At 31.8% G+C, this 21,114-nt stretch overlaps 2 protein-coding genes across 6 annotated transcripts; both read left to right on the forward strand.

Moving 5' to 3' along the window:
- The first annotated feature begins 3,542 nt into the window (after positions 1–3,542).
- Positions 3,543–10,005, forward strand: LOC132054027 (zinc finger protein ZAT9-like). Its single transcript, XM_059446109.1, has 2 exons — positions 3,543–4,065; positions 9,421–10,005. Exons 1-2 carry the CDS (start codon positions 3,589–3,591, stop codon positions 9,955–9,957), a joined length of 1,014 nt encoding a protein of 337 aa, XP_059302092.1. The 5' UTR covers positions 3,543–3,588; the 3' UTR covers positions 9,958–10,005.
- Positions 10,006–13,185: 3,180 nt separating this feature from the next.
- LOC132052827 (uncharacterized) lies at positions 13,186–16,642 on the forward strand. 5 transcript variants are annotated; one of them, XM_059444518.1, is made up of 6 exons: positions 13,186–13,353; positions 13,490–13,551; positions 14,800–15,815; positions 15,898–15,963; positions 16,051–16,249; positions 16,361–16,642. In XM_059444518.1, exons 3-6 carry the CDS (start codon positions 15,009–15,011, stop codon positions 16,423–16,425), a joined length of 1,137 nt encoding a protein of 378 aa, XP_059300501.1. In that variant the 5' UTR covers positions 13,186–13,353; positions 13,490–13,551; positions 14,800–15,008; the 3' UTR covers positions 16,426–16,642. The 5 variants fall into 5 exon arrangements, with proteins under 5 accessions (XP_059300501.1, XP_059300498.1, XP_059300500.1 ...); XM_059444515.1 differs by having other exon boundaries at positions 14,811–15,815; XM_059444517.1 differs by having other exon boundaries at positions 14,811–15,815; positions 15,898–15,953; positions 16,041–16,249.
- Positions 16,643–21,114: the final 4,472 nt, after the last annotated feature.

Here is a 21,114-nt window from a genome sequence, read left to right on the forward strand (position 1 = left end):
GGATACAAGATTCTTTCTTTTGAAGGTAAAAATTTATGAAAAAGGAGAGAGAATGGTAATGTATATTAGTGATTAATATACCATTAAAAGGGGATATGGGATTGGGGGTGCTAATTTTTAGGTGTATTTGTGAAATGGTAATTGAAAGTTACTGTATAGCTATAATAGTTAAATTAGTAATTAAAATAAAAGGTAGTTATTACCACTAATTATGTATTAGAAATAGGTATAACGCGTAAAAATTCCAATTTTATTTAGCAAAAGAAAATAAAAAAATATTGGCATTAGGTAGCCAAATAGTACGTTTTAAGCCGGCGCAATATTATAATTTGGCCCAACTGTCAGGCTAGATCAACTAAATTTCCACAAATCCAGCACTTATGTTTTGGGTAGATTCAAATTAGTTCTTAAAATATGCTCTCCAGCAGTTTTAATAATTTAAGTTTGTTAAAGATAAGTATTTCTGATCTTTATCAAATAAATAACGAAATCTGTCCATTAGATTTGACAGAGATAATGAAAAGGGGATTTTTGTGAAACTCATATTTCGAGATGTAATTTTTGCAATTTATGCTATTTCTAGCCTATTTTCTAGAGTCTGGTGCAGCTACTTCAGGCGCAATTTCTGCTATTTTTGGTGTTTAGCATAGTCTTTTTATGTTGAGATTTTTAGAATTTGATGAGACTTTCCTGATGTTTCTAGTTAAATCTTAAAATATTTGACCGAAAATTAAAAGTGCTAACTTTTGATAAACTTAAAGGATCAAAATTGCTCAAGAATATATTTTAAGACACTACTTTGTCATATGCTGCAGGCCTCGACGGGCATTAATCACCCAACAAAAATAATAATTTATGTATGACCATTGAACTTTGTTTACTGTAAAAGTAAAATCAACCAAAGCACGTAGCGTTAATGCAATTGAATTATATCCATTATAACAGAAAATTCACAAAATTATTTTCCGTTAGACTAAAACTTAATTATTTGTAAATTACTCACAAGTCACAAGATACAAATTGGCGGAAAGTGAAATAAATTCAGTGGCAGTGTCGAAGTTCCTCAAACTCAATTTCTTACTAGTTGGGAACTTGGGACGTGTATTGAATGAGTCACATGCAAAGTTAAAGCGTGTGCGGAAAATTTCTTTGCAAGTTTGGGGATATGTATTGAGTCTTTTCTTATTGAAAGAGTATGTTTTTTGGTCCATTAAATATTCTGTTAATATTATTAACCGTGAAGTTTCTTTATTGACGCTCCTTAGTCGTCACAATCTCACAAGTCAAATCAGTACAAATACATTGCGTTTGGAATTGACCGCAAAAACAAAAAAGAAGAAACAAAAGGAAACTCGTTAGCTAACTGAATTGGAGAATTGCCTGAGAAAGCAGACTTGTTATATTGAGCAATTTACTCGGACTCAGCTGTAGTGTTGTACAATTTAACCTAACGAAAACTGAGTTTAACCTGGAAATTAGTCTAGCAGCAACACACTCCTCTCACTTTCTTAAGTCACGAGAAATTATCTACATTATTATAAAATCAGCTTATTTACTTCTATAATCAGCTTATTTTAAAAAGTACTTTTGGCGAAAAGCAGTTTATATTTGGCCAATTAATTTAAAAAGCACTTTTGAGCAACAATTAGTATTTGGCCAAACTTTTAAAAAATGTTTCTATGTGTTTTTTTTCTCAAAAGTATTTTTCCAAAAAAGTACTTTGGAGCAAAAACTATTTTTTTTAGCTTCTGAAAAACTGTTTTTGGTATTTCCCGGAAACACTTATTTTCTCCTAAAAGCTTTGTCAAACACCTCACTTTTTTAAAATGAACACTTTTGGGAAAAAATAAGTTGGCCAAACAAACTAATAGTGTATATTAGGAATAGTACCCCTGATATGAAGGCATCAACATATTGGCAGTTTATGATTAAGAGTACAGTAATCCTGGTAGTTGATTACTTACGAATTCATTGGAAGTAGAATGTTGGAACAACACCACTATTTGCAAATTGCAGAGTAGTGAGAACATTATCCGGTGAATTTATTAAAGAGGATTCTCATAAAATGAATAAAAAAAAAAGAGTATATTAGTTAGGTTAATTTAGTATAGGTTTATTTTATTTAATTTAGGTTAATTAAATAAAATAAATAATGTTATCTAATATTTTTTTTTATTGTGATTGAGAATAACGTGTAACTACACGTTTATAGAGAGTAAGTCTTAGGTAAATACACTAAGTATAACTAATTAGTGGTGGATCATACATTTCCTCTATTCTAAAATCAAGCATTTTATAATATCCCTTATATAATGAAAATCTTACTTTAAAAGACGTCACTCCAATTAAGTAAATATTTTCTTATATTTGAAACGGAACCAACAGAAAAGCAGATTATTAAAACAACAACAACCCCTGCTACAAATAGATGTTTTTCCCATCGACATTCAGTGAGAAATTTGTCTATATAAAATATGATTTTCCACCTCGTTAATTCCCACCGAACCAGCTCACTGGGAAAACACGTGATGGGAAATAAGTTCCCATTTAAACGCTAGGAAACTTTCTAATTTTTTCGCATGAAAACACTATTATTTAGGTTTTCCCACTGGCATTCAGTGGGAATAGTCATTAAACATTTTTCAGTGGAAAATTCAAGGGGAAATAGAGATTTTTTAGCAATGAACGACAACAACATACTCAGTGTAATCTCACAAGTGGATTTGGGGAGGGTAGAGTGTACACAAACCTTATCCCTGCCTTGGGAAATAGAGATGTTATTTCCAATAGACCCTCGGCTCAACAAAAAACATATCAAAGTAGGTCAGAAAAAGAAATAACGATAGTGAAGAAACCATGGCAAAATAGTATAGAAAACATGACAAAGCATTCTGGAAAAAAAAATCACAAAATGAAATTATTAAAAAACATGAGAAATTCCCATATATCAAATATTACTATAATTGTCATGTTGGAAATAAAAAATTTAGGACAACTGATTAATTAATATACCCTAATATTTAGTGATTATTTTCCTTTTTAAGAATTCTGGACATATTTATTCTTATTTTAATTCTTGTCTTAAATCAAAAGGTGTGAATAAAAATCTTCTTTAGTATATGATTTCTACAAGGGGTGCACATGCAAGTGAGTTATATATTTATAAAGGTGCTTAACATAAAAATATTCACGCAATCAATTCGGTTAAGGTAACTATAAGTAAATTTATATAATAAATATAATTGATGGTAACCTAATAAAAATGGTAACTAACCTTAATAACATATAGCAGTATTAAATTACACTGCTAATCTAGAATACCATTACCAGATCTATCCGTAAGTACACTAGTACATTAAATTGACGTTGACGCGGAAAATGGTCTTTAGCTTATCACAATTCTTCTCTCTTTCCTTAGGGCACAAGAAACGTAATTTACTTACTACTCCTCCTTTTTTTTTTTAAATTTTATTTTAACCATTTACTTACCACTCCTACTATATATAAATCTCAAACACCCCGAGACAACTGAAAATCTTCCACGCTATTATTCCAACTACTACAAATTTAAGCTGTAGCACTCTTGCCATGACAATAAAGAGGAGCAGAGAAACAGTGGAGACACTAGCCATGGCTAATTGTGTGGATATCTTAGAGAAGAATAGTTCACTAGCACGTCGATTTTTCGAGTGCAAGACTTGTAAGAAGCAGTTTGAATCCTTTCAAGCCTTGGGTGGCCATAGAGCAAGTCACAAGAAACCAAAACTCATAACAGCCGCAGATCCAATTAAATCTAAGATGAAGAAGCATGAATGCTCTTATTGTGGCGAAGTATTTTCTCTTGGACAAGCTTTGGGTGGACACATGAGAAAGCACCGCGATAAATTCGGTCATCAACTGCAGAAACCAAAGCTGGAAGATACTTATGAATCTGCTGAAGTTGTAGAGGCAGAGAAAAAGAATTCGGGTAGTAAAAAGAATTTGTTCTTAGATTTGAATTTGACACCATATGAGAATGATTTGATGTTGGGAATTATCCCGTTTACGGTAGTTCATTCTTTGTTTTAGGGGCTTAGAAAAGTAACTATTAGTTCTGTTTTTTTTCCTCTAAGATTTATGTTGATTTGTGTTTACTATGTATAGAAAATCCGATAGAAATTTTTTTCCAACTTATAAACTAGTAATTACAGAATTAATTATTTTAGAGTAGCTATACCAAGATTTCTATTGATTTGTGGCTATTCTGTATAGAAAATCTGTTACATATTTTGTCCAATTAATAAATTACTAGTAATAACAGAATTAATTAATTGTTTCGTTCCATTATAGTAGTTCCTTCCTCAACAAGCTACGGTTTTGCCATCTATAATAATGATTGAAATTCACTTAGCATTAAATTCTTTATATAATCAATATATTATAAGGAGTAATAATAATTTGTCATAAAGTAGAAAGGAAAAAATCAATAAAAGGAATTGTATGAACACCAATCAAATAAAGCTTCTTTTTTGTGTCTGGTTCTGTATCAATCCCGTGGTAGTTGCTGTAAAAAAATTCCGACGAAAATGACTCAGCCATTAGTTTTTCTTTTCTTTTTTTAACAACTCAACCATTAGTTTCTTTCTTTTCCCCATTTTTTTTTTTTTTAATACTATGAGACGATCTCAGGCTAATTCTTGATGGTTTAAGATAACTTCTTGTTTTTAATTCAGGTTGCAATGACGTCTCAATATAATTGATGTAAATTTTAATACGAGACCTTAAGTATATACACATAAATAAAAAATTTATTGTTGGCTTTTAATTTTTCATACTTGTTATTTTTAATTCACATTGTAACATTAATGTTTAATTATTTATAGTAGTGAGCATTAGAAGTTAATAAGACGTTAGCAATGTGTTTTATATATATTACTTTGGATGTTGTTGTAAAAAATTTATTTAATACTATGAAGATTTGAGTAGTTTAGTTCAGAGTTCTAAACGATTTCTCTTAAAAAGTAAAATGTTTCTCTCTTTTATTATATATTTTTTGTATTTCTTTTTACAATCTTCAATATTGTCTAAGCGAAAATAAAATCATAAAATTCATCCTTCAAAAGTTTTAGGGCCTAAAACAAAGGCTTTATTAGTCTTACCCTTGCCACCCCTCACCGGTTGTATATTAGATCAATTGTTATGTTATCTATATTAAATGTATTACTATCAACTCAAAATGGTTTATTAGATAAAGATAGCTATACATATACTAACAGTATGTGTCTTGTGGCAAAAGTAAAGAAACTTGCCCACCAAGAGACTATAGTGTGAAAGATGAAGCTTCAAATTCATGAAGAATACGGTTAGCAAATTACAAGGCGGCTAGTCTTTATGCACGTAAGCAGTTGAGTCATTATATATTCAATTAATTAAAGCAGAAGCAGCAAAAATCTTAAGTACGACGGAAACTCTATTAGTGAATTTTGGTAGATAAGCGTGTCACGTACATGTCTTGTAGATGTGAAGAGTCGATACATAGTTTTAGAAGAACAAAAAAACAAAGGAAATTCTCAATCTTGACTAAGAGTTTGTGAAGCAGCCAAGTGAAATGTAATAGATTACAAAAACTCTTATGTTATCTTTCCGTTTAGTAGTCAAATCAAGTTTGATGTATTAAAACATACTCCCTATCCCAATTCGTTTGAAGGTTGACCAGTTTGGGAAGTCAAACAGTTTTTTTTTTCCACTTAATCTTAAACATGGAACTTTTCAGTTTACAAAATAAAACAATACATTTCTTACAAAATATATAATTTCGGCTCCAATTTTTTTTTAAAAAAAATATTTTCTACTACTGGCTAAAAAAAAATCGCATAAAATTTGGTGTATGAAAAATGTATGAAATGTGTATATCTCGCTCCAAGCTTAAAAAGTTTGCTCGAAATTTTGTGTATGAAAATGTATCAAATGTGTATATCTAGTTCAAGGCTTAAAAAATTTGCTCAAAATTGTGTATGAAAACGGTATGAAATACGTATATCTTGCTCGTTATGAAATATGTATATCTTGCTCACATCTTTCGTGTATAAAGTTCAAGCTATGTTTCTGGAAAATTAATATAATTACAACAGCATTGTTACAACTTTCATACAATATTTAAGTCTTAAAAAAATCGCTCAAAATTTTGTGTATGAAATGTGTATATCTCGCTCAAGGCTTAAAAAGTTTGCTCAAAATTTTGCGTATGAAAACTGTATTAAACATTTTGCTCACATATACACATTTCATACAGTTTTTATACTCAAAAGTCTGCGAATTTTTTAGACCTTGAGCGAAAAATATTATATTAAAAAAATTTAAAAGTATGGAAAATGAAAATCCGTTATATTTTGTAAATTTGTTGCTATGTTTTGTAAATAAGGAAATCATCGTTATGTTTTGTAATAAAGAGTCTTGTCATTTTCCCTTAAAATTATCCAATTATCACTATTTAGTCATAGTAATTAATTGCATATTCAGCGGTAATATTGCCTCGTTTCAAGATCTTATTTTGTTAGACTAGATGACGGAAGCCCGTGCTAGTACGGACCCAACAAAAATTGAGTACATTTTATTACAGAGAAATAATTATAATTCAATTAATTCAAAATATCAGTATTATTTATTTATTTATTTTATTTTATTTTGTTTGCCTCTCCCTTATATTGAAATTTTTTTGATCAATCGAACATTTTATTAGATTCTTTCAACTGCAAAACACCCCTTATATTGAAAATTTTGTTCTTCGATGGAAATATTTGAAATATCTTCTCCGATCAAGTTTTATATTAGCACCTTGTTATGTCCAGCGATGTTGAAAATCACTTTCATGTGTTAGCATTTATTGTAGCCCTATATATTTTAAAGTAAAGATTAACTTACACATATCTTCGTCTTGTATATTTTATATTCTTTATGTTATTCCTTAGTATTCGCTTGAGGAGTCTGCATCTAAAACTAATATAGTTTCATCCTTATCCAAATGTGTAGGTTTAACCCTTTAAATGCTTTTTGACTTTTATAACTTTCACTTTAAATCCTTACTTTTCTTCTGTAATTATCTCTTTTCTTTGGAGTATATTATTAAGGAATTTATCTATTACAAATTTAAAAAATTATCCTAATAGAATTGATGTATCTATCGTTGTAAAAGAAGTCCATTCCAATAACAATTACATTAATTTGGGCAAGAAATCACATTGTATTATTTGATCCTAGATATTGAAAATGTTACTAATCATTCGATATTTCATATTACTATTAGACCTAATAAATTGTATTTCTCACAAATTGTCGAATAAAAAAATGCCTAGCTTTCTGATCAGATATATATGTTGTATAGTTTATATGGCTTATGAAATTTTTAGTAGGCCATTTAAAAGTAAATCGGTTTCTCATTTACTCTAGAAATTGATCATATTGAGTTAAAAAATTCAAATTGACTTTAAAATAATATTTGATAAAAAAATATTTGAAATTGAAAAATTAATAAGGTGATCCTTGTCAGCTTTTTCTCAGTCCTCATTTGTTTGCACTTAATGGAGGTCTGAATCTGAATGGTTCATGCCTTAGGCCGTTAAGTGCATTTACATTAAGATTTAAGCACTTATTTGGTATGAATAGGTATTAGTTATTAAGATCTTGAACAAAGTCTTAATATCATTAAGTCTTATTTCACATAATTGAGATTGGATAGTGTGTAAGACAATTTTCTTTCGAGTATTTTTTAGATTAGTAGTTAATTATATTTTAAAGTATTTTTCAGTTCGTAAAATTCAATACTACCGAAACGGAAAAGGAATCTGGCCATTTTTGGTACTTTTGACAAATGAAAGAATTCATTAATAGAAGAAAAAATTAATTAATTTATACAATGTTTTAGTTAATTATATTTTAACGTATTTTTAAGTTCATAAAATCTAATACTACCAAAACGGAAAAGGCATCTGTCCATCTTTGGTACTTTTGACAAATAAAATTTACTAATGGAATTTTTTTTTACTTAATTTACACGGTCTAAAAATTAACGACATAGTTCATATATAATGGCAGAGAGAATTGCATTAAGTACGGTAATTGGATGGGAAAAGGGTTGTATAATTTCAAAATATGGAGAGGTGAGAAACGGTTTTGGTAGGAGCAGTGGACGTGGGGTCCACGTGGAAAATAAAAAACTTGAGTAGGCAAATTTAATTGGATGGGAAAAGGGTTGTATAATAGATGCAAGGATCAGATTGCCCACCGTTTCTAATTTAATGGCAAAGAAGCAGCCATGTCGATCCCAAAGTCGACTGGCTCTTCTATAATAGTTAAGATTACATTACCTGTAATGAGAGCCATAATTTTGTGTTTTCATAGAGAAAAGACCGAGAATACATATGCTATTGTAGAAGACCAACTGCAATGCATTCGTTTCATGGTCCCAAAATTAACTTGGGCGACAAGCCGCCAGACTACCTCCGAGAAAGTAAAGTTGAATAAAGTCTGGTCTTCTTTTTAAAATAAACTAAAAACTATTCCACCGTTTTAATTTATGTAATATTTTTTTCTTTTCGAGAGTAACAACAACAATAACATACCCAGTATATTCCCACAAGATGGAGACTGGGGAGGGTAGAGTGTACTCAGACCTTATCCCTATCTTGGGAGGTAGGAAGGCTTGCTTCCGATAGACCCTCAGCTAAAGATAAGGTGTTAAGACAACAATAATAATAGACAATAGTAGCAACATATAATAGGATAAATGACGTTAAAGAAAGACAGAAACAAGCAAATTATATGAGAGATCTAGAAAAAATAAGCAATTTGTCTAATTAGATTAACTCAATATTTTAATATTAAAATTTATATATTTTAAAATTACAATAAATTGAAAATTTTCTCATAACATATTTGTTGAAAAAATACGTTTTAAAATATTTGTTAAAGTACGTGCAATTTGAATCTCGGGAAGCGTAATTTCTTCTCGTAGTAGGTATACATGGGAGGGGAGAACGTGAAAGCCGAATTTACCAGTTAGTATGTGAACTTTCGTTGATAGTCAGTCATCTTATGCTTCTTAGAACCACATTTTCATGTACGTTTGTCATTCAGATCAGCCCTATATTCAAGTCGACCGAATGTAAAATGAATCGTTCTGGAAAATTCGTGGAAGCTCACTTTATGTGGAGTCTTCTTTCTGCTTTAAACTTACGTGAAAATTACCTAAAAAATATAAATATTCGAATACGCGGAAAGTTTTCCAATCCCACTACTAAATCCAAATCACGTTACACACTAGCTAGAACGTCCTAATCGAATAGAACGCGCAGAATTCAACTAGATCCACTAACTCATCGACCTATATATATGTGTGTGTGAAGCAATGAACCCAAGTATATCCACATCACTTCTAAGTTCTAAATTCCAGTAACATTATATTTTATTCAAAGGATTCAAATCTTCATCGTGACGGCAATGAAAAGAAGCAGAGATTACAAGGGTGAAGTGGAAGCACAAGCTATGGCTAACTGCTTAATCCTTTTATCATCCAAAGATCAAGATCGTCGTAATTCATTTGAATGCAAGACGTGCAAAAAACGATTCTCATCTTTTCAAGCACTTGGTGGCCACCGAACGAGTCATAAATCTCTGAAATCATCGATAGACTCTGGAAAGTTTCTTCATGGCAATAACAACAGCAAATTATTATCCAAAAAACGTAAGGTAGTACATGAATGCTCAATTTGTGGGATGGAGTTTTCTATGGGCCAGGCTTTAGGTGGACATATGAGACGTCACCGTGCCCCCATGAGTGAAATTGAAGGAGTACCTGTTTTCAAGAAGTCCAATAGTAGCAAGAGAATATTATGCGTGGATCTTAATTTAACTCCTGATGAGAATGATGATTTCCAGTTATGGCCCACTGCACCTGGTCCTGTTTTGCGATGCTTTATCTAATTTTCCCTCGGACTTCCATTGATATATATTGGCCTTTTAGGACTAGAAGATGTTCTCCTTTTCTTTTTCTTTTTTTAACTTTTTTTATGTAACTATCTTCCATTTTCCTATGTAAAACTATCCACGCCCATTGAGTAGATTAAGTAATTAACAAGGAATTGCAGTGAACCTATATTATATTGAAATAGATAATTCGAATTACACTTATAACTACTGTCAAACCTCTCTATAACAGCATCATTAGATCCGAAATTTTTTGGCTGTTATAGAGAATTGTTGTTATACACCTATAACAATATTGACATTTCAATGATATTTCGTTGTTATAGGCCAAAAAGATGCATAAAATCTAATTTTCATTTTTAATTGTCAAATTCTAAGCTTAATCATATTTTGTATAACGAAAGAATATCGTTTAATGATTAAAAAAATATATATATATATATATATATATATATATATATATATATATATATATATATATATTCATATGATTTTTTTTTGTCATAAATAGTGTATTAAAGGATAAAATATTTGGTCAAAATCTCTAAACTTATTATTGGTAATCATATATATTCTATTTTTATAAATATGGTTAATTATTAAATTACCAAAAAAAAAAAAAAAGATAGCTGGAATATGGGTGGTAATTTTATAAAGAGCGTACTGTTATAAAGTTGGTTGTTCTTTGTTATAGGTGAAATGCTGTTATGGAGAAGTAAAATATAACATAAAAAATCGGTTCCGAAAAAACTTGGCTAATATAGAAAAGTGTTGTTATATGCGGGTGTCATTATAGAGAGTCTGACTGTATTAGAGTTCATCTTCAAACTATTATAAATACTCACCAAACTAGTAATCAAATCTACCAAGGAAGAAGAAACAAAAAAGAAATAGAAGGAAAGAAGGTTTCAGAATTAATCTAAGCAACTAGAAAAATAAAGAGACAATTTTATAGCATAAGCCCTAATAGATTATATTCCTCTATTATATATATAGATATCTTCTCGGGTCCCAAATGTAATTTGACATATTTACAGATGGGCCCTCCATCTTGGTTAAATTCGTAACAGTCACTTTGAACGTTTAGATGATTGATAAAAAGATTCATCGATCGTCATCTCCTATATATCACAAGAGCCGCAAAACTTAATAAAGTGTTTGTTGGTTGATTTTGTTAAGCTCTGTAATTCTTTATATACCTATAAGTGAGGGTGTTTATGGGTAGGTTTGGGTCGGTTTAAGATCAAAATCAAAACCAAATCAATTTAATTGGTTTTAAAATTATTAAAACCAAATCAAACCAAATGTAATGCATATCCACCGATTTGATTGTTGTCAGTTTGGTGCGGTTTTAAGAAACTTAATGATATTTCTATCTTTCATTATTCCTACGATTAGGAAAGATTTTTTCATTGATCTTTTTTCAATTTATAAACTGTTATTATCCTTTTATTGTCTGAGCTTTAAATTTTTTGGATTATGGAGAAAATGTCGTAAGATCTATAAACTTTAATCAAGTGAATAAGTTTTATAAGAATTACAACTTTTTCAGGTAAATCTCATAGTTGTTTCTTTGAATAAATAAGTACGGATTCATGGATTTCTTTTAAGAAATGGGCTTAAGGTGTAAAGTTTATTAGTTTAATAGAAATAAAGAAAAATTCGATGAAAAAGTAAACAAAGTATTTAAAATTATTTATAAAAATAATATATATAAATTGTGTATATTATTTAGTCGGTTTGGTTCGATTTTTTTTAATTTGTTTTTAATAAAACCAAACCAAACCAACCCAAATATCATCTGTTTTTTAAAATTCAAAACCAAACCAATCAAACCCAAATAACTATCAATTTATTTGATCAATTTGTGGTTTGAATTGGTTTTTAACCAAACCGTAACCACCCTACCTATAATTTAAGGCGAATCCAGAAGTTAAACAGTATGAGTTTGAGGTCAAATTTTTATCACAGCCCATTTACAATATTTAAAATCTATTATCTTTAACACGTGTACAAAATTTGAGCTAAAAGTGTTTTGAGTTCTTATGAATCCATCAACTCTAGCACTGCAGCTGCTACTCTATATATTACTCTGAGGGGTCGTTTGGTAGAAGGTATAAGTTGGGATATCCCAACACTAATTTTTGTATCATATTTGGTAAAAAGTATAAATTTATTTTGGGATAAGTTTATACCTTATACCAAACAAAGTATAAAATGCATCCCATGATATAAATTGGGATATATCTTCTTATACCACTTATCCTGGGACTATTTTATACCATCTCCTAGATGGTATAAAATAGTCCCAAGATATGAGATAAATTAGTCCCGGAATTATAATCCCGGGATAATTTTGGCCATGCACCAAACGACCACTGAACGTTTGGTATGAAGTATAAGCAAAAGTAGTTCTAGGATAAAAATTTAGTACCACCTTATCACTTGTTTAGTTGCTAATTCTGGGATAAGTTATCTCGGCATTAAAAATAGTACTGGGATAACTTATATCCATCAGAGGGTGGAATAATAATCCTGGGATAACTTATCCCAAGACAAAATAGGGAAATTGACTAAATAGCCCCGAGGGGAAATTTTAGGCATTTTAGGCTAAATAGGGTGGAGGATATTTTTGTAAACAAACGACTTCTTCTTAAAAATTAGGCAATACATGTTATTTCTAATACAACATACCAAACAGTGGATAGGATAACTAATCCCAATATAACTAATCTCAGGATAACTAATTTCAGCATAACTAATCCCAGCATTACTTGTCTTCAAACCAAACAACCCCTAAGTTATGAAAGTTTTTGTGTATTACTTATTTATGTCACATAAAACATTAAGAAAACGTCTATTAGTGTAGATAAAAATTTGTAAAGACAATAAAGCTTTTAAAGTAAAGATTATCCGCATAACAATTTTTCTTTATATTCATCATATAATATTTCTAATTTTCAACATTATTATTCACCTCATAAATAATGTTGCTTTATAACTCTTGCATAACTAGCACTATTTAAGCCAAATAATCCTAACTCTATGAAATAGTGGTAGGCTCCGGTCTATGGGGTCATCATTCATTGACGTCACCATGACCCGAAAAGCCCAAATCTAAAGACCAAAAGCCACGTGAACGGCTACGATTAATCAGACCAAATACACGTGTACGGAGATTAAGGCGATAATTGTATAATCTGATAATGCAGGGTTCATTAATAATTACGTGGCTTCCCCAGAGAGCCGATCGTCTGCTCCTCAGTCACCATAACAATCGCTCTACCCATTCCCAAAAAAAAAAAAAAAAAAAAAGCGTCTCTCGTTCAAAACTGACAGTCGCCTCCGATGATGACACGTGTTCTTCACCGATGATAGCGTCCATCTACAGACGTACGATCCTCTCTTTCCTATTTTGTAATTGACAATTTAGGGCTTGTAAATTAACTCAGTTTTTTCATTCACTCGCTTCAAATAATAGAGTGGTAAAAAAAAAAAAGTTGTAATTTTTGAGATGATGAATTTGAAGTGTAGGTAATTGATTTATGAGCATTTGGCTGTGAGATTAGTTGAAGTAAAAGCTGCAAGATGGTAAGTGTTTGTGTTTATTAAAAGCTCCATAACTTGAGTGTTTGGTACCTTTATTTGATACTCGTTTTATTTCATTGCTGCGAGTTATGCGGAATTTGTAGTGATATCTAGGTAGAAAGAAAAGCTGTTAGTTTCTCATTGTTAGTTGTATTGAGTTGGATCTTTATTTTTTTCATTACGCTTCCAATTCGCTGCTCTACTCGTATTGTAGCTGAAAATTTTCATTTGCAAAAATGCACTTCAGCTTTGAACTTTTGGGCTACTTACTATAACAAACCAGAATTCTCAACACAAATATATATAATCACTGATAGCCAAATTACAACTATAACACCCAAACTACTTAATTACAACGGGAAATACTAAAATCAAGTAACTAAGGATAGAGATAAGAATAAGGATAAGAAGTTAAGACTCTGAGAAACGGGACGAGAGGAACAGGCAGTTTCGTCATAACCATACGCATAACCTGTTTTGCTCCCACCAGTCGCTATTTATCAACCCGGATCCCAAACATGGCCACTTAATTTAGCGTTGGGCTGTTTTGAAAATACTGGTACAGGCCCATTCTTAACAATACCTCCAAACATGCCCTTCGGGCCAATATCGTTCACAACACTTACTAAAAGAAAATTGTACTCTCTTTGACAAAATGATTGGCTGGTTTTGTGGTGCAAGGGTTAACATTTCTGATTTTTGAATAAATTCAGCTAACAATATAATTCTTATGAAATAAAGTTTACATATTTACAACGAAAATAGTAGTCTAAGGAATTTTTTTTGACATTGGATAGTAAGAGTGTCATCCTTTTTGAGATGGAAGGAGTATTGATTTTCTTATTTCAGGCGTCCAATAAGTGGATCGATCCAAATTCTGTCTCAATGACTGTGATTTGTTGTTGCTTTAATTTTCCTCTTCAATATTTAACTTTAGTTTTGCCATTTTCGGTATAGCTCTAGTCCATTTCTTAAAGCTGAAAATGTAAGCAGGGATCAATATTCCTTTTGATGTGGCTCACACTTGGTCTTAGCATCAAGTTATCAGTTATTAATTCTTTTCCTTCTGTTGGTTAATGCTTAGGAATTCTTGTCAGATCATCATGCTATTCCCAACTCCCCCCCCCCCCCCCCCCCCCCCTTTTTCTACACTCGATTATTTTCACAATTCACGAACCCTGCCTGCCATTCCTGTTTCTGGTTATAGATTATTATGTGAAAAATCGACTTTATCTAGTTCATTCATATCAGATCTTTTCCAGTCTTTCCATGACAAGGACTTTTGGATACCGAAATGTGGTGGACATCTATCTGATGGAGAAGCAGTTTTTGATAGCTCATCAAGAATCGAAGCGAAACGTGTTCACCAATTGTTCTCCGGTGCTGCTGAACCAGAGTTATTCCCTAACAAAAAACAAGCTGTCCACACTTCACTCAGCAAATCAACTTCGGGAATCTCAATGACAAATTCCTCATGTTGGGAGACTTCTTCTGGTCTTCAATCAGGGGCGAACCAATTAATTGATAGTCTGTTTGGAGTTGATACCACTAGGCCAGTCGACTTGACCGAGAGAAGCATGTCTCCTTGTAACACGAGAAATTCCACCATAAGGAAAAAGGTGATCAACGACCAAGTTGGAGATGATCCATTAGTTGGTTTATCAATGTCTTACGCTATTGAAGAACCACAGATATGCATAAGCGACAGTAGAATCAGAAAAGCTAATGTTCATCAGGTGGGGGATACAGAAAATGCTTTTCGTTCACCTACTGAAAACAACATTGATATGCCTATCAGTCAGGTGCACAATAGGGCAAGTGAAACATCCTTCTTATCCATGGGTCAGGCATATGGGAAGGACGGTGAAAGTCAGGCTTATAATCACGGGGCTATAAGTACTAGATCCATCGGATCCAATGCTGACTCCTATACCAGAGGGGATTCCGACACAATATTTGGATTTGAATTGGTGTCTGATGTTGATGCTCTGGCAAGGCCAATTAGCAGTTACGATTATTTGCATTATCAATCTTCAGGTCACACATCAGAAACACATGGTGACAAGCAGTTGGACGAATCAATTGCTAATGCAGCTGATATATCCTCTCAGTCTTCAAAACCTAGAACTGATTCCATGCCGAAAAACAAATCAGAGTCTAAACATGCACATAAAGGTGCTCCTAACAGCTTTCCTTCGAATGTTAGAAGTTTGTTAACAACAGGAATTCTTGACGGGGTACCTGTAAAATACGTCTTGTCCCGGCAGGTACATTTCTCTCTGTTCAAATGTCATTAATTTTGCTCTCAGCGCCTTACCTGCAGTCTTCCTGTGTGTTATAACTTATAAGGAGCTTCCTGGTATTATAAAAGGCACTGGCTACCTATGCAGCTGTCAGCCATGTAACTATTCAAAGGCAAGTGATTCATTTAGCTTTTTCATTTACGTAATTATATATATTTTTCTCTGTGTCGTAATTTTGCCAGTATATACGCATTTGAAGGTGCTTAATGCTTATGAATTTGAGCGTCATGCTGGTTGCAAGACGAAGCACCCAAACAATCACATATACTTTGAGAGTGGAAAAACTGTCTACCAGATAGCTCAGGAGCTAAGGAGCACGCCACAAAGTTTGTTGTTCGATACAATTCAAAACGTGACTGGTTCCCCCATCAACCAAAAAGCTTTCCGGATTTGGAAAGGTAGTCATCCAAATTAATGTCCTAATTAATTGGATCTCTGTGTGTGTGTGTGTGTGAACTATTTGCGACATATGATTCATAATTTCATACTGAACTAATTCTCATGATCAGAATCATTTCAAGCTGCAACTCGGGAGCTTCAGCGAATATATGGGAAGGAAGAATTGAATCTGTAAGTTCAACGTTGGATCAATGGTAATATCAAAAATATTTTCTGTCCGTGTAATAAGAAACAAATAACTTATTTTAGTGTCATGTATCTGTAAGGAATGTGGTGTAAAACATGTGCGCTATATGCTTCGGCCCTTGTATTTTGACAGTGCAAACGTTTATCAACAAGTCTGTGCCATATTGAATACCGATTGCAATGGCAGCGTCGATGTTCTAGTTTCCCTCTTTGAGATTGCATTGATAAAAGTTGAAGTTCTCTTCATCCCCATTTTACCAAGCTAATTGTACCTTTCACTTGCCTTATAAGATTTTCTATTTCCATTATGTAATTTTCAGTCACTAGAAACAAAGGCAGCTTTTGACACCCACAAGCATAGACACATATTCAACCCTAATTGTTAGTTAAAGGGAGAATCAACACTTTAGGACTATTATTATTGACGTATTCAGCCAAAAGTGAAAAACATGATAAGCTAGTTGCCAGCTCCATCCAGAAATTAATTAATTCCACGTGGGCTTAATCAACTTGTCTGCTACTACATGAAAGATGCAACATTGGTGCATTGCTTGCTAATACGACAATAAAACAAAGACAAAACAAATTGACGCCTCTTCATCCTCCACTACAATATGTATGAGAAGATTGAGAATAGGAAAATACTTGAAAAAAATTGAATAAGTAAAGAATAGATAAAAATAGCGAGACAATGCGTTGTCCTAATTAAGCGAGACTACTAATTAACGATACCACATGTCATCTAAAGTAAGTACTTAGAAGACATGGGTTTTCACTTTCATGGAAAACCAATAAGTGTTGTTCTCTAAAGGTGAATTTGCTACTCGAGTAGAACCTAAAATGGCACAAGGAAAAGGTTTATCCCATGTCGACATTATGATCTAACATTACCGACATTTTTTAACTCCAAATAAATTAAAGGGGTACTTAAACAAACATTAATGAGAATTTCAAGGAACGTGTAAGGAATAATAATTTGTATATTCTGTTAGAGATACAGATGCACTTATACTTTTTAAAAAAATTGTTATTGGATGAACGGACAAAAAATAAAGCAAATGATAACAAGAAGTAACTAATTAATGCATGGCTAAGCAAGAATATGAAAAAGAAAAGAGAAATTTGAATAAAAGTTTTTAATGACAAAGCATGAACCATGGTAGACGACGAACTTCGATACAATACAAATTCACCTAAAACAAACTCACCTATAACAAAGTTTTTTATGACAAGGTATTTATACAATACTTATTCAGCTATAAACGTAAACAAAGAAACAGAAAAGTAAAATGAAAAAAATTACGTAGACACGAATCTAGATTAAGAACGAGAGGAATTGACTTAATTAATTAGTTCATTAGCGGTAAGTGAAGAACAAATGTTGATCTCTTTTGAATATTATAAAGAAAAGAAAAAGGTAAAGGTGGAAGCATATGCTTAGAAGATCCTCTCTCCACCAACTAGCAATAGTCACTTTTCAAAAGTTAATTTAAAAAAAAAAATAGGCTCTGAGGTCTGAACTAATCTCCTTATTTTTCTTTAAAAATCATCCCCTCTTCCTATTCTTTCTCCTCCAAATTTTCTCCTTTTTTAGTTCCAACAACAATGGAAGATGATGATGATGGTGGTGGTGGTGGTGATGATGATGATGATTCATCTTCTTCATGATGACGCATCATCATGTATCTTTTGTTGGGCAACTACTAACCCTTTGGCAATGCACTACGCAGTTATACAAGATATACGTACGTACCAGTTCAAGATTCAAGGCTCTTTTTTTGTTTGTTTAAGAGATGCAGTTTTTTTCTTTTCTCTTAGGGGGCTACGTCCTTTTATTTCTTTTCTATATTTTTCTGCTTTACATCTTTGGTGTATCCCAAATTTAGTTGCAGTGGGAATGTAATTCGACTCTATTTTCTAAGATGCCTTCTGTTATTTCCTTGGATTTCATGTTTCGTTGTAGCTTTAAGGATATACTTTTAACTTTTTCAATAATCTATCAACGTTTGATATACTATATACTTATTATAAGGTGGCATCAAGTAAATATGTATTGTTGAAGGCGTTTGCTTTTATTACAGAAGAATTTTTCTAGTTGTAAATTGCACGATCCAATTTTCAAGTATGTCCAAAAAAATTGAGAGATGGACATCCGTTCTAATATTTCTCGTTCCTTAAAAATCACTAAACACTACTGCAAATCCCTTTGTCAAGAAATATAAATAGAACATAGATCATTAGAAAATTCCACAAATCGCTAATTCCTAATTAGAAAGATGAAGAAACCAAACAAAGAAAGATACGTATATATGACTAAGCTCTGTTTAGAAAAGAATTCCAAGAACTTTGCCACTGGTTCCTTTTTCGTTCGAGCTTCTTCGTGATGAATGATACATGTAAACAGCACAAGAAGTAAATAAAGCCAAAGGATGTCATGATTTAATGTGTTTTCATTTCGGTAGTGCCAAGCACTTTTTATGCCTAATGAACGCCAAGGTGTCCCTTAGACCCAAACAAACTAAAATTTTAATGCCAATTAGTTATTCATGTGATCACAAACCAAATCATTGTATACAACATAAAAGCATGATATATATATTCCAGCAAGTCAGGATTTTTACTATGGAAGTCTAAAAATATAAAGAAGTAAACATACGAAGAAGCCAATGGGTTCAACATTTACTATATATACATAAAACATAATTTTAATTTTGTATTTACACTGCAATTTTTCACCGAAAGGAATTCAGATATATTCCTGATATACTCCCTCCGTCCCATATTAGTTGTCACGGTTCTCTTTTGCACGTCGCTTAAGAAATCATAAATAAGAAACGTTTTACTAATTTACCTTATCTCTCTTTATAATTAAGGCTAAGCTAATCTTATTGATATTTGAATAATCATAACATCAACCAATAATACAAGTTTGAACTCTTCAAAGTTGTCAGCCAACATGGGACGGAAGGAGTACTTGGAATTCAGTCCGCTTTTTCTTTGTATCCCTCCACCCAAAAGAAAAAGACATAGCTGCATTAGCAAGAAAGACTCCACATAAAGAAATTAATTGTGTATAATGAAGATCAAGAAGCATTTCCACCTTGAAGATGAGCTAAAAGTAAATACCTCCCTCATAGAGGAGTAAAGTTCAGTATGCTTATTACAGCGTTGGAAGATGATGTGGAATCAATTTGGACCAAAGGAACTTACTAATTAACGGAGTTCAAATCAAATTAATAAGACAGCGTCCACCAAGTAATTGCTCGGTTTCCCTTCAAATGGACTGGTCTTTAATTTTTGGCCTTCAAATGGGCTGGTATTTAAATTGGAAAAATGACTTAATAATACTACTTAAGACACTATATTATAAAACATAAGGATACTTTTCTTTATTTACAAAACATAACAACTTAATTACAAGACATATCAAATCTGGAAAGATTAAAAGCCCATCCTTCCTTTCCCTTTCCCCAGCCGCACACCCTTCCCTTTCCCTTCTCAGCCGCCACCCTTCCCTTCCCTTTTTCCCAGTTTTCATTCCATGTTTTTACAAAATAATAGTTGTAGATTTGTGTTTATGGTGAGATTTTCATATTATATCTCTTGTTTTCGACATTCATGAATCTGTGGAAAGCTTTTCTTAATTGGCTCCTTATGTTTTATATATAAGAATGGATATATGAGTTGTATTCTCCATTTGTTTTGATTGAGAAGTTTAGAATTTGAATGAAACAAAGCTTTCTTGAAAAATCAGAACAATGAAGATTGGATTTCCGCTTGACGACGGTGTCTTTATGACGATGACGACTGCTGTGACGATGACGACAATGACAAAGTCTCTCCCTTTTGCCTTGATTTTAATTTCCGGTTTTACCTCATGGATAACAAAAGAAAATCTATTTTTTCTGATTTTGTTAGAAAATGAAGAGATCTGTATTAGTATTAGATGAAAGTTGTATATAATGTTGTTGTAATTGTATTCAATTTCATTAGAATTTCAAAGCGAGATTCAAAATTGCATTAAATTTGTACGAATATTGTATGAAGGTTTTATACAATGTTGTTGTAGTTGTATTAAATTTTCAAAAACCTAACATGAACTTTTTACAAATTTTATACAGTTATATACATATTTCATACCGTTTCTATACAATTTTTATACACGAAAAAAGTAAGAATTCTAAGCCTTGTGTGAGATATACATATTTCATGCACAAAATATTGAGCGAAATTTTTAAGCCTTGAATCGAGATATACATATTTCATAGAGTTTTCATACATAAAATTTTGAGCGAAATTTTTAAGCCTTGAGAGAGATATACACATTTCATACAGTTTTCATATACAAAATTTTGAGCGAAAATTTTAAGCCTTGACTGAAAATTTCGTATATGTTTTGTAAGAAATCTATCGTTATGTTTTGTAAACTGAAAGTATCGTTATATTTTGTAAATATACCCTATTCTCTTATGAATATATACGTCATTCTCCCATTTAAATTTTGTCCTTCAAAATCAAACTTATCCCATAGGGACATAAATTCTTTAAGGGCATTATCATAACTTGTGGCTATTATGATTATTCTTTAACGGCACTCCCATATTGAATATTATGATTCGTGACTTATGCTCCAATAGACATACGTTCGATTTTGCAGTATAAAATTAACGACATTCCC

The sequence above is a fragment of the Lycium ferocissimum genome, chromosome 4 (genome assembly GCF_029784015.1).
Source record: "Lycium ferocissimum isolate CSIRO_LF1 chromosome 4, AGI_CSIRO_Lferr_CH_V1, whole genome shotgun sequence".
Taxonomy (NCBI): domain Eukaryota; kingdom Viridiplantae; phylum Streptophyta; class Magnoliopsida; order Solanales; family Solanaceae; genus Lycium; species Lycium ferocissimum.